This window comes from Lagenorhynchus albirostris, chromosome 19 (assembly GCF_949774975.1).
Source record: "Lagenorhynchus albirostris chromosome 19, mLagAlb1.1, whole genome shotgun sequence".
In the NCBI taxonomy this organism is placed as follows: Eukaryota; Metazoa; Chordata; class Mammalia; order Artiodactyla; family Delphinidae; genus Lagenorhynchus; species Lagenorhynchus albirostris.
Genome location: NC_083113.1, coordinates 43,134,765 through 43,149,986, shown reverse-complemented (window position 1 = coordinate 43,149,986; position 15,222 = coordinate 43,134,765). Strand labels below are relative to the sequence as shown.

The 15,222-nt window shown below is 38.0% G+C and overlaps 1 protein-coding gene across 5 annotated transcripts in view; it reads right to left on the bottom strand.

The window, feature by feature from the left end:
- The window catches only part of SNTB2 (syntrophin beta 2), a 102,316-nt gene that overhangs the window by 38,333 nt on the left and 48,761 nt on the right, over nucleotides 1-15,222 (bottom strand). For all 5 annotated transcript variants that reach the window (XM_060132465.1, XM_060132466.1, XM_060132467.1 and 2 more), the window contains exons 3-4: nucleotides 7,092-7,302; nucleotides 721-863 (exon numbers count right to left, since the gene is read on the bottom strand). In XM_060132465.1, the coding sequence (XP_059988448.1) occupies nucleotides 721-863; nucleotides 7,092-7,302 (354 nt within the window). The remainder of the gene's footprint in view (nucleotides 1-720; nucleotides 864-7,091; nucleotides 7,303-15,222) is intronic.

Here is a 15,222-nt window from a genome sequence, read left to right as displayed (position 1 = left end):
TGTCCCCTGCATCGGCAGGTGGACTCTAAACCACTGCGCCACCAGGGAAGCCCAAAACCTGATTCTTTTTTAAGCCCAAATAACACCGAACGTGAACATGTTTTCTAGTTTCACACTAGATAACTACTTTCTAGTAATTTCTTAAGACATCTTGGTCCCCAAATCTACATTTCTCTATTCTTTTCCCTTCCAGCTCCGCACATTGGACATGCTAGAAACATCCTGTTGCTTCAGGTCAAATAAATGTTTATTTGATGGAATCAAAATTATGTACTCTTATACTAGAAAGAGAAGTTGAAGAACGTTTTGGCTGAGTTGTGTGGTTTATCCACGGTACCACAGTCTTGTTTAAATGATTTCATCACTCAGTCAAAATGCTGCCACTATTTCAGTGGTTTTCTAGTCACAGTCAATAAAGTAAAGGAAAAAACCCCACTATTTACTTATCTTCATGACTAAGCAAGTCGAAAAGAGCAGTTAGAAAGCTGCTTCAACATCTTAAAAAATACACACAAAAATACTAGTGACAGAAACCATTTATTTTGAGCTAGGAGCTGCAAAATAATCAATAAGGTTGTGAAAGAAAAGTTTTTGTCTAAATCAACTACATCAGCTACTTAAATGTTATTTTAGCCACCTAAAAGATAATAGAATTCATTTTTAAATTCTTTAGTAGATTTAGAGGAGGATAGACATTTTTTTTTTTGTCTTTAGTCTTACCTTGTGGCAACAAGAGGGTAGCTATGACACGGTGATGCCCAGGCATCCCTTGTCCACGGCATACAGTCATAAAGCAGCAAATCCTTCTCAGTCACAGCCATGAGGACAGGTCTCCACTGTTGTCTTCCACCATCTAGTTTTGCCTGTTAAATTGGTGAAATCCAGAAAGTAGAGCTAACTATAATGATCTGTAACTGTAAAAGTTCCTTCAGTGACGGCCTAAGATAGTGGGTCTCTATTCTGTTTCCCCTTCCTAACAGATGTGAGGAAAAGGAAACATCCCATCAGGTTCCTTCCCACTGGCAGGGATTCTCCACTGGGAGGTGTGAGGTGGATTGTGTAGTTTGAGAAAGCTCTCCCTGAGTGAGTTACAGACATTTTCTAATGATACGACACAGTTTTATCCCTATTCCACAATAACTAATTATCACCAATTCTAATTAAATACATAGTACTCTGTTCAAAATGATAATAGTTTTAATATGTCTGATGTGGGAGTAACATCTTCTAAGTACAGGATAGAAACTATTACCAAATGAGTCTGTATAATATAAACATCATTGTTTTTCAAATATTTTTGATCAAGACCTACAATAAGAAATACATTTTACATTGCAACTCAACACATACATATAAATATTGAATTTAAAAATTTCCAAAACAACACAATTCCTATACTTTGTGCAACGTACTCCGCTAATTTCTATTTTATCTTTTTTAAACGCCGATATGACCAATTATGCTGTATTTTGGAAAACGTTGATATAAACTATTTTCAAAGAGTTCCCCATTATAGTTCAGGAAGTTTATGTTTCAGTTTCAAGTGTACCATTGCATTTAATTGCATAAAACTCAGTTATCTCTATGATGGTTTAAAAATGTAGGAAAACAACCACTACTTATACATATTGTCAAGGATCCAAGACTAAAAAACAAAAGACTATGTTCAAGAAAAGCCCTGGTATCATCAAAATGTTTGCCTTCATAAGATGAGAACTTTGAGCAGGGAATGCTTAACAAGAGTATTTTAACCCTCATCTTTTCTGCTATCACTGATGGCTTCAAGGTGAATTTAAATTGATGAATTACTTGTCTCTTACTTGTCTTCAGATCTGCTTTTTATTTTCTCTTCCTTAATGACTTCTGAAGGTAATATGAACATGTCAGAGCCCCTTAAGAATACATCTATAATCTGAAAAGTGACCTGAGTGGTTCGGTTCTGTGCTATAACATCTACCACTGGGATGCTTTTCTCCTAGCTACAGCCATGAGCTGATTCCAGGAAGGGGAAATGAATTCCAACCAGTGAAGTTACCCATGTTCGACCCTGTGCTGAAAGCACAAAATACATGACCCAACCCTGAGTATTCAAGCAAAGTATGGTAGAAATAATTAATACTTTCCTTACCAGTGAACCCAAGTTTTCTAAGACTCTATATTAGTCTAAAGTAATGTCTGGAGGGAGAGTATCAGCTGTAAAGAGGTTCTCTTGGATTCTTAAATTTTGGGGTCATAGATACCCCGAAGGGATTTCTAGTTTATGTGCACTACTAAGTCTTTGCCTCCGAGATTGTTATGTATAATATTTCATAGGGAAAATAATGTAAAAATGTATCTTCCCAAAGGGATAAAATGACTATCTGATTTTTTTAATTAATTTTTTTGCTATGTTATAAGAGAGATTTTGAACACTAGATCAGAGTATATGCATTTAGAAAACCTAAATTAAATGTATTTCTTCCCAAAGAAGAGAAAGGAAAACTGCTAATGCCAATACAAGCAAATATGCAATTTCAAGACAGAGAACTTTTCTTTCAATTAACAATTTTTAAAAAGTGTTTATTCTTGGGACTTCCCTTGTGGCGCAGTGGTTAAGACTCCATGCTCCCAATGCAGGGGGCCTGGGTTCAATCTCTGGTCAGGGAGCTAGATCCCACATGCAAGCCACAACTAAGGAGCCCGTCTGCCGCAACTGACAGGGCACAACCAAATAAATTATTAAAAAAAAAAAAAGGTGTTAATTCTTTAGCTCTTTTGAGTCCTTAGTTTTTGGAGACTATCTTTTCCCTCTTCTACTTACCATTGGAGAAAAATGAAACCTCAGTTTAAGTCATTCTGTTTGCCTATTTGCCTTAACTTATAAGGATACTGTTTGCTTTCACTGGAATCAAAATGCTGCCTGCTATATGTAGTATGTGTTTTTGGTTGTGGTATCAGTACAAGCAGCCTTGGGACTCCACTACTGAGGTGGTTTTTTTCCCCACTATCGAGTTTTTGGCCAGAGAAAAAAGGGATACTAAAGTTAGGGTGCTGCTTTGCTTGTGTTTCAATACCCACACATGCATACACCTGGCCAAACAATAGCCTTCTCCAAATTTTATTTTCTAATAACTAGAGTTGAATAGCACTAAAGATGAAAAATTAATAATAGTTATTATTCATTCCCTAAATGTCTTCATCCCACAAATCTTTTTAAGAGGTGATGTACTTCTGCTACTTATGTATTTTATTATTACAATAGAAAACATAGAGCAAAAAATAAATTGTTCCACTGATCCTGATTTAGTGTATATGTTCCTAATTTGAGTCTTTACACAGTTTGAGAATAACCAGGGACAAGGTAGGAACTGTGACAACAAAGCTTTCTTTGGCTGTCTTGGCTTTTCTACCAACACTCAAATGCTTAAAAATACTTATTTCGTAGGTAACGTATGTCCCCTCATTTGGTGGACTTAGAGAAGATTCCATCTTAAGAATATAACCAACTAAAAGGTAAACTATCAGTCACATAAAAATCAGTATCAATAAAGATAGAAGTGCCTTGCACAGAACAGATTATCTATTGGTTACCAAACATCTGTAGCATAGGTTTTCCCTATTTTAAGCAAATTCAATTTATGACAATGTGAAATAACAAACAGATAAGTTAAGGAGAGATCATTTAAAGTTAAATAAATGATAACTATCTTTTCTTTACAACTGAAACAGTTTCATTCATATGCAAGCTTTTCAGGAAACACATCTATTGCTAAAATAAATGTTTACCTATTTTAAAAAGATTACTAAAATGATCTAAAATTATCCTGACCATTTTCATACTCATAGAATTAAACAATCTTACCATTAAAAAAGGCAACTCTTATCACATACATAAGTTCATTATAAATAATACCTCTGAGAAATGGTATCCAGTCTTGCTTGAACAACTTATTCTAAGTGTATTTGATTTGGGTAACCCAAACAACTACTTGGAAAAAGTAAAAATCATGAATAGTTTAGAAACAGCACTTTGGATTAGTTCCGTGATACTATTTTTAAAGAATTTGAAACTTTTCGACTTGGTATTATTTTCCAACCCTGAGCTTGTGTTCTTGGACAGTATTTTATAATTAATGACTTGTTTGTTTGCTTTTTGCATGTATATATGTAGACAAAGGAAAAAAATTAGTGAACATCTACTATTTACAAAGCATTAGGCTAAGTTCTCTAGGGACTAAAGATTTGGGAAAAATGTGCTCCTATCTTCCAAGAGCTCACAACTGAGTGGAGGAAACACACACATAAATACAGTCCATAAAGGGCAGACTGTGATGAATTTGTGGCTTTATTTTTCTCCTTTCTACTTGTCTGTATGTAGCATAAACCAAATTAAGTTCACTTTAAAGGTCTGGCAACTCTCATACGTTGCTGGTGGGAATTTAAATTAGTTCAATCTTGATGGAAGGCAAATTTGGCAATATTTATCAAAATTACAAATGCATATATACCTTTTGTGGTAGTTTAAAAAGATGTCCACAAATTCTTTACCATTCTTCCCTTTAAGAGCCGGAGCCCTGGGGTATAGACTGGACTTAGTAACTCACTTCTAATGAAAAGAATAGAGAAGAGACTAGGTCATAAAATGTATTGTGGCTTCCATCTTGTTCTCTCTGTCAGATCACTTGCTCTGACAAAAACCCACAGCCATGTCTCGAGGACACTCAGCCAATCTTGTGGAAAGGCCTGCGTAGCAAGGAACTGAGGACTTCTGCCAACAAGCAGTAAGAAACTGAGATCTCCTGCTAACAGCTATATAAATGAATCATGTTGGAAGTGGACCTGCCAACCCAGTCAAGCCCTCAGATGACTGCCACCCTTGCTGACAGCTTGACTGCAACTTCATGAAGCGTCCCAGGCCAGAACCAGGAAGCTAAACTGCTACCAGATTCCTGATCCTTAGAAACTGTGGGAGGTAAATGTTATTTCAAAGTCACTAACTCTTGGGGGTAATTTGTTTTATAGAGATAGATTACTAATATACCCTTTGAACCTGTGCTTCTGGGATTTATCCTATAGGTATAGAAATATCTCCTGTTCTATGAACTCTAATGATCAAAGCTCAGGAAATGATGTAAAACTTTGGATAAATCCCTTTCTAACCAAAGTTTTACTGCTCACTACTAGAAACTTAAGAACCAAATACATTCAGATAATGTGTGTTCCCTTGTTATCTGATCTATCTGAACTCAGGAACCAAAGAGTTTGGAAAGCACATGTGTGAAAGGACAAACTACAAGGTTATTCATTATAGCATTCTTTGTAATGGCAAAAGATTATGACAACAAAACTGGGGGGAGTGCTTATTTAACTACAGTTACACAATGGAAAACTATACAGTTGTGAAAAAGAATGCTCTCTGTGCTTTGATATGGAAAGATCTCCAGGATATATTGCCTAATGAAAGAAACAAGCAAGGTATAAAGTAGTGTGAATAATATGCCATCTTCTTTTATAAAAGAGAAAAAGAAGAATATATATTCATAATTGCTTTTATTTGCATAAAGAAACTCTCAAAAGACTCAGTAGAAAGGAATGAAAGTGATTACCTCCCTGGGTGCAAAGGGGTAGGAATTAGGCGGATGAGGGAGTAGAAGGAGAGTAAGACATCACCTATTAACTTTTTATTCTGACCTTGGAACTATGTGAATGTATCACCTTTTTAAAATCATGAAGATTTCTAACATTGCTGAAAGCACAGAACAATTACCACTCAATTGAGGTTTTCAACCAGCATATAAAAATATAGAAACAATGATAAACACAACTAAAAGACTAAAACTTTCAAAGTTGTAAATACTTATACCATGATTTTCATTAGTTTCTTCTGCTTAGTTATTCTAATTATGACTCCTAGAAATCATCACAGTACGAATTCTGTGTTATAATTTATTAGAATCATTATTTGGAATGTTTGTAAAATTTCACGGCTGAAAAAAAACTAAATCAGTGGAGTCCAAAATCCACTACACAATCACCTAGGGAGCCAAATGAGATTTCCAGGCCCCACCATCGGTCTACCAAATGTGAACTCTTGATGGGGAACATGGGGAGCCAGACCTAGGAAACTGTATTTAAAACAAAACAACAACGCAAAAGAACAAAACCTGTCTGGGCTGATACTGATGCAATAATCCCTGCCCCCTTGCACACACGAAGAAACTAGGATGCAAAGATATGAAGGCACTTTTAAAAAGATCTAAAACCAGTGAAAAACAGAGCTAGCACTTGAACATTCATCTCTGAATCCCTATTCTGTCTTCTGTTTTCAACTCCCTCTGGCCCAGCTGACAGTGAAGGACCAGAAAGAAAAAGGATGTATTATAATATCATGTAGAACTTTTAGTCTCCCTTTTGCCAAATTTGGATCTAAACTAACTTGGATTATATCCTTCCTTTCCCTGCACCCAACATCTACTTAGGTTTTCTTGTTTCTCTTCTTTTCATTTTTCAGTTGTAGAAGACAACTACACATGTGTTTAATGGCTTGTAAAGTGTTTTGTATATTTTATAATTTTCCCAGACCAGCGGAGTAAGCCTGTTGTCCCTGAAACTCTGTCAATAGACTAAAACAGGAATTGGGAAACTATGACTTGTGGGCCAAATACAGCCCACTTATCTCTTTTCGTAAATAAAGTTTTATTGAAACACAGTCACATCTATTCATGTTCATATTGTCTATGACTGTTTTCTTGCTATAATGGCAGAGTCAAGTAGTTGTAGCACTAATAGCCCTTTGTAGAAGAAGTTTGCTGATCCTATTCTAAAACCGTGAAAATTATCTTTAGTCATTAAGGATACAGATGTTACTAAGAACCCCTTTTTAGTTATGTTATGATGATGATGATCATGACAGTCAATTCTTCTGGTAGAGGTGATAATTAGCAACAAACAACTAAACACTAGGGGAGGAGAAACAGAAGACTAACAAAAGATCTGCAAGCTAGACATCCAGGGCCTGACTGCATGATAAACATTACAGACATACGAAATGGGGGAAGCATCCTGGCTCTGAGTAGTGACCTGGTGAGACCCTGCCCTGCCTCCCAGCCTACCTGTTCTGCCAGCCAGGCAATGTGCTTAACCTCCTTGCTGCCTCCTGCTGTACTGGTTGCACCAAGCATGGCATTGAGTTCAGCCAACACCTGTGGGAGGAGAGCCATTATGTTGGTGTGGATAGCTACGAACCAGGAGTGTGCTGTGGCTGTATCCTTGCAACGTAGGATCAACGTGTTCCTGCTATCAGGAGAATGTAGCTCTATCAATCTGTGTGGAAAAAGAAAAACAAAAGTGAGCTAGATCAGAAGCCATCAAACCTGCCATGGTTTAACATACTTAACTGAAAATCTACTTTTACATTCCAGAATATAAATACTTTCTCTTAATTCCTTAGGGTCCAATTCCAGAGAGATCCACATGTGGAAAGATCATCATCGGAAAGACTAACTGCTGGGTCTGTTGTTTCAGTATTAACATAATGATCTAAGATAAGGGAACCTACTGTAGAGTCTGTAGTAGAACACTGCACTTTGCCTTAATTTCCATGTCAAAGAAATGGAAAGCGTGTTGAATCTCATAGGCACATTGTAAAGAAAGAACTAATATATTTTTTAAATACTTAGAAAACTCTGGTATACAGTATTGCAAGGTATATAGAACCTACTGCCAAACAGTGAACTGAAATTTCCACTATGTGAAATAAAGAAAATAGCTGAAGAATGACTCTTTACGAAAATTTGAAATTGTTTTTGAGGGTCTGGGTAACATTATATGATTAAATCATCCGCTGAGTCATGGTAGAAGAATAGTTAAGAGATCTTCAACTCTATGACTATTATTTGTTAATACTCAACTGTGAACAATCTATACTTCAAAAGTAACCTTTAGGAATTACATAAATTTTTTAAAAAGTACACTCAACAAATTCCTTATAAAGCAATTTGTTGGGTAATATTTTGTGTTTTGATCAAAGTTTTTGCCAAGATGAATTTTAAAAATCATTCAATAAATGACTAACATATATACACTGCTGTGTTCTAACAGTGAACATACATATCTTTTAAAATGGAAAAATAATGTGGTAGGCTGGAAATTGACAAACTGCCACTGACCAAGGAGAGATCTTTTTATTCTTTCATCTTTCTGAAGATAGTCTTTGCTTCCTTGCAGCACTGTCACCAGATCCCACATCACCTGTCAAAGATGACCAGTTTACATGTACACTAGGCATTTCTGCCTTGAAGCTTGCATCCCTCTCTTTTGTCCTGTTTAGAAATTCCTTTACAATTCCAAATATTTTAATTTGCCATACTTAATACGGCAAATATTCGTTCTCATTTGAACTCTGGTCAGTCCACCCTTTCTTTTTTTTTTACACAGGCCTCTCACTGTTGCGGCCTCTCCCATTGCGGAGCGCTGTGCTCCAGATGCGCAGGCTCAGCGGCCATGGCTCACCGGCCTAGCCGCTCCGCGGCATGTGGGATCTTCCCGGACCGGCGCACAAACCCGTGTCTCCTGCATCGGCAGGCGGCAGGCGGACTGTCAACCACTGCGCCACCAGGGAAGCCCCACCCTTTCTTAAATAAACATTTATTGAGAACCTACTGTATGCCAGATACTATGCTTGACACTGTGTTAGAGATACAGCAGTGAAAAAGATAGGCAAAAAAAAACTAGTCTCTACTCTCACTGGGACTATCATCTAATGCGGAAAGCATAAAATTTATAATTAACTAATACACAATTACAGGTTACAAAAACTACTTCTATAAAGAACTGTGATGACTACCACAAAGTTCCTGGCTAAAAATGGCACTCCCAAGATGGGAGTAGCAAAGCAGGACTGCAATGGAGGCCTCTACACCTCTGGGGCACACTTACCAAGCTGGTGTCATGCTGTGAGTCAATTTATAAACACATCTACCTGGTACCTACCTACTTACCCACTCACGTGCCCTCCCACTAGACTTACCCTCCTTCTAGCTACCTGAAGGTCTAGCCACCAGTCTATCCATGTTTTATATGGCTTCACAGTTCTAGGGCAATAGCCAAGTAGGCCAGAAAGTTCTAGAAAATAGTCAAAACATAAAATAAGATCTGTGACCAGCCAAAACACTTCACAAAGCCCACACTTGAAATATCTTTAAACAGCGTCATAAGCTATCCTGCTTTCTGTTTTAGTTACAGTTCTGATGAATTTATTTGATTTCCTATCCTATAGCTAAATACAGTGAGAAGTAGCTTGGGATTAAAATTTAGAGGGTTTTGAATAGCAGGTTAAGTCTGAATATTAATTGGTAAGCAACATGGAATCACTGAGGATTTTCAACAAGGGAACGATATGATCAAAACAATGAATTAAAAATAATTTTATGAGATATCTGTACACCTAGGTTCACAGCAGCATCATTCACAATAACCAAAAGGTGGAAACAACCCAAATGTCCATTGATGGAATGGATAAACAAAATGTGATATATATATATATATATATATCCCACAAGCTACTTGGCATGGCCAAAATAATAATAATAATAATTTTATGGTGGGATGTAAGATGGATTACAAAAGAGAAATGGCCTGGGGAGGTTTAATTGGACCCAAGAAGGATGAGACTACACAGAGCTCACCAGCAGGACACATTCCTAGTCAGGAGGAACACCTCCATCCTAAAAGCTCAGCAAAAGTAGAAGAAAAGAGATTTCTGACAAATAGCTTAACATTCACGTTGAGCTTTGTTTAGTCCTCTATATTACTTTATAATGTTTTTTCTTTTTAATGTTATTTTCCACTATATCAATTGTTGCCGTCATGGTCCTTAACATAAATATTTGTTGGCTAAAAAAATGATTATATTTTCTAGGGGCTTCCCTGGTGGCGCAGTGGTTGAGGGTCCACCTGCCGATGCACGGGACGCGGGTTCCTGCCCGGTCGGGGAGGATCCCACATGCTGTAGAGCGGCTGGACCCCTGAGCCATGGCCACTGAGCCTGCGCTCCGCAACGGGAGAGGCCACAATAGTGAGAGGCCTGCGTACCGCAAAAAAAAAAAGATTATATTTTCTAAAAGAAAAATAGTTATACATTTATTATGGGACGGCTTAAAATAGTATATTACACTCACTCCCTGGCTCTGAACTCCTGGCAGCTGCTGATCCTTTTACTGTTTCCAAGGAATCATACAGTACGTAAGCTTTTCAGACTGGATTCTTTCACTTAGCAATATGCATTTAAGGTTCCTCCATGTCTTCTGTGGCTTGACAGCTCACCTCTTTTTATCATTGAATAATATTCTACTGTCTGGATGAATCACAGTTTGTTTATCCATTCACCTATTTATTGAAGGACCTCTTGGTTGTTTTCAAGTTTTAGCAATTACGATTAAAGCATTTGTGTGTAGGTTTTTGTGTAGATATACGTTTTTGAACCCTCTGTGTAAATACCAAGGAGCACAACTGCTGGGTCACAGGGTAAGACTACATTTAGCTTTGTAAGAAACTGCCAAATTGTCTTCCAAAGTAGCCATAGCATTTTGCGTTCCTACCATCGATGAATAAGCCTTCCTGTTACTATACATCTTTGCCAGCATGTGGTACTGTCAGGTGGATTTTGGCCATTCTAATATGTGTATAGTGGTAACTCATTGTTTTAATTTGCAATTCCCTAATGGCATTTGATCTGAGCACCTTTCATATGCTTATTTGCCATCTGTAGTTCTTCTCTGGTAAAGTGTCTGTTCAGATCAGATCTATTGTCCATTTTAAAATTGGGTTGTTTTCTTATTGTTGAGCTTTAGAAATTCTTTTTTTTTTTTTGCGGTACGCGGGCCTCTCACTGCTGTGGCCTCTCCTGTTGCAGAGCACAGGCTCCGGACGCGCAGGCTCAGCGGCCATGGCTCACAGGCCCAGCCGCTCCACGGCATGTGGGATCCTCCTGGACCGGGGCACGAACCCGTGTCCCCTGCATCGGCAGGCAGACTCTCAACCACTGCACCACCAGGGAAGTCCTAGGAATTCTTTGTAAATTTTGGATATCAGTCCTTTACCTGATATGTATTTCACAAAGATTTTCTCCCAGTCTGTACCTTATCTTTTCGTTCTCTTAACAGTGTGTGACGGTTAATTTTATGTGTCAACTTGACTGGGCTAAGGGATGTCCAGGTAGCTGGTAAAACATTATTTCTGTGTGTGTCTGTGAGGGTGTTTCTGGAATGGATTAGCATCATCAGTAGACTGAGTAAAGAAGATGGCCCTCGACAATGCAGGTGGGCATCATCCAATTCACCGAGGGCATGAATAGAATAAAAAAGCGGTGGGGGGGCAGGCAAGTTTGCTCTCTTCTTGAGTTGGGACAACCGTCTTCTTCTCCTGCCCTCACACATTGGCGTTCCTGGTTCTTGGGCCTTTGAACTCGGGGTGAATTATAAGACTGGTTTTCCTGTTTCTCCAGCCTGCAGACAACAGATCATGGGACTTCTTGGTCTCCACAACTGCATGAGCTAATTCCTATAATAAATAAATAAATCTACCTAACTATCTATCCATCCCGTTGCTTCTTTCTCTGGAGAACTCCAGTACACAGTAGAAGTAGAAGTTTTTAATTTTAATGAAGTTCAACTTATCAATTTTTTCTTTTATGTACTGTGCTTTTGGTGCTGTATGTAAGAAGTCACCACCAAACTTTAAAGAGAATGTTTAAAAAGCATAATCCTACAAGCTCAGGGAGAAGGGGAGAAGAGGAGAAGAGCAACTACAACAAAATTTTGGAAGCTGGCAAACAGACAGAGCAGACGTAAGAAAAGTGGGGAGGGTCAAATCCAAGCTGATCCATGTTGCAGAATCCTGAAGAGGCTGGGGAACTGGAGGCACCAGTTACCTCTGGAAGTGGGAGTAAAGCACTCAGCTAAAATAAAGAGGCCGGCTGATTGTTTCAGCATTCCCCATCCCCAGCGGCCAGTGACTGCCCCACCCTCAACCCAGAAGAAGATTCATATCCACCCTCATTCCACCAAACTGAGTGCAAGAGCCAGTGATGTCCTTAATTTAGACCTTATACCAGGCTAGTTGTTTTCTACAGAGGCTATTTACTTCCAGCTGGTTGTTTTGGCACTGTAACCAGCCTAACATCCTTAATCGCATGCTAAAAGTTGTTGCAAAACTATGACAAAAAATTTCTTTCACTCCTCCTACTGACCGACTTAGAGCTAAAGGCAGGAATCAGTTCATCCTTCTCCGGACACAAAACATTCACCTTCTGAAAAAGCCTTTATACCTCATACAGTTCCTGGGAGAGTCTCTCAGACACAGCTCCTTTGCCACAGTTTAAACTGAAAATCCCGATGTTAAAGATCCTACTTATTAATAACTGAAAGAAAGGAAAATAAGTCTGATATAAAATAAACTTAACCTGATTAAGCAGGAAAAGATCATGGGACCACTAGGCTGGAAAAAGATGAAAACAGGAAATAAAACAGTTCCCAGGACAGAATCACCAATTTTTCATGAAGAGAAATTTTGCAGTGTTTCTTAAAAAGTGATTGTAAAATAGAAAATTAAATTAGAAGAAACAGAAAATAAACTCCAAAACAGGACTAATGATTCTAGGATCCAGAAGTCTGTTTGCCTTTAAAGAAGCAGCCCCTAGAGCTGATAAAGGGGACAAAGTGTTTCCTAATGTCTACTGCTGTTTTAAAAGACAAATTCAAATGAAAATTCTACGAATAAAAGTTTGGAGGCAGTCTGCCAGTCATTGTTTGGGCCCACAGGAGAGAGGAAGAGACAGCTACAGTGTGAAGAGTTCTGGCCTCTGGTCAAACCACTGAGGATTTCCTGAGAAATGCAATTACATTCTGATCAGATGAATCAGATCATGTTTAGGTCCACAGAAGCATAGGATTCTTAAGTCTAGCCTGCTTATTTCTTCTGCTTAGTAAAGTCTTTGACATAACTTATGTGTTCAATTTAGTAATAATCATGTTGTTTTATACATCATAAAGCCAAAATTTACCTTTTACATGGAAAACAGCCGAAGTGAAGATGACCCAGACATTGTGAACCAGCTCAATGATAACAGATTTACATTTCCGAAAAGCAGCGTTTAAGAACACCTTGTCCTCGCTAAACTCCGCACTGCCCACAATGCTGTTTGCTAAGGAACAGGCTCATGTTCTCTCCCTGGACTTTGTCATTATTTATTTAGCTTTCACTTTCCACAATGAACCGCTTATAACTATCAGAAGCATCTAGTGAGGTCTTGAGGACTAGAGGTGGAAGAAGCAAATAAACTTCCCCTGCCTCTTTACTTATTCATTCTGATGGTCAGCACTTTTTCTCAGCTTTAGATAGCAAAACTAAATCAATGTAGTAAAACAGAAAAAAAGGACGCTTTCCTCTCATGTCAAATAAGTTTTTTATCTAGAAAGTGAAGTCTTTACATTAAAATGAAGGATGAACCACAAAGAGATTCCACTGCACACCCATCAGAATAGTTAATATTAAGAAGACTGACACTACCAATGCTGGCAAGGATGTGAAGCAATGGAAACTCTCACACACTGCTGGTGGGCATGTAAAATGGCACAACCACTCTGGAAAAAAGCCTGGCAGTTTTTTAAAAAACATTAAAAAAAAAAAAAAAACCGAAAAAAAAAAACCTAAACATACACCTACCCTTGCAGCCAGCAGTTTCACTCCTAAGAATTTATCCAAGAGAAATAAAAATGTATGCCCATGGGGCTTCCCTGGTGGCGCAGTGGTTGGGAGTCCGCCTGCCGATGCAGGGGACACGGGTTCGTGCCCTGGTCCGGGAGGATCCCACGTGCTGCGGAGCGGCTGGGCCCGTGAGCCATGGCCGCTGAGCCTACGCGTCCGGAGCCTGTGCTCCGCAACGGGAGGGGCCACAGCAGTGAGAGGCCCGCGTACCGCAAAAAAGAAAAAAAAAAAAATGTATGCCCACAAGAGTTGTACAAAAATATTCATAGTAACTTTATTAATATTAGCTCCAAACTGGAAATAGCTCAGGTATCTGTGAATAGGAAAATGGATAAAGAAACTATGCTATATTCATAAAACATAACACTACTCAGCAATAAAAGAGAAAGAGTTATTGTTACATGCAACAAGAAGAATGAATCTCAAAATTCTTATGGTGAGTTAAATAATTCTATCACAAAAAAGTACATATGATATGACTACATTTACATGAAGTTTTAAAATAGCTGAAACAGATCTATGACAGCAAGTCAGAACAGTAGTAGCCTTGGAAGGTGGGAGAGGGAATTGACTGGGAAAGGGAAAAAGAAAACTTTCCAAGGTTAACAGTAATGTCCTGTATCTTGATAGGCTTGGGTTACATTATTTTAGGCATCTGTCAAAATTTAGGATTTGTGTATTTTACTGTATGCAAATATTGTCTCAAAAGAAAAAAGCTACAACAAAAACACTGAACTCTATATGCATGCTTGAGTAGAGAGAAATATTCTAATGTGTGCAATTCACTTTGAAATGCATCAAAGAAAATTAAGATGGATTGACGGATGGACAGGTGGGCCAATCCATGATAAAGTATATATAGTAAAATGTTAATGGTAGAATCTAGGTCGTCGAAAAATGAGTGTTGACTATAAAATTCTTTCGACTTTGCTGTATGTTTGAAGATTTTCATAATAAATTGTTAGGGAAAAAATGATGATGGGAATCCACTTGCCTATGTAGGGCTTAAATACCAGATTCATAATTATTTTCCAGATTAGGGCACATCTAAGCCTACTCCTTGTCAGAGTTTTACCAAAGACTATGTGGAAGATTAAGATTTTCAAATAGAAATATGGTCAGTTATATAAGGCTGTAATGTGATAAATATCTTGGTGACAGATGTCCTGATGAACTTATTTTTGCTGTTCCTAAATGAACTGGTTTTCTCCATGGCTTTAAATGTTGCAGCTGTGTTACCTGTCATGACGTTTCCTTTGACAGAGCTGAGATAAATTTAAGGATCAAAGAGCTCCAAGTGACTTTACAGATACTATCTTATTTATCCTTGAAGTAAAAGAACAGAGTTGAGCAAGCATTATTATGTCCATTTTACAGAAAGAAAAAAACATGAGGACAGAGGAATTAAGGGACTTATTTAAGGTCAGAAGGACACCAACAGCACCTATAATAATAATATATTGAGAGCATACTATGCCA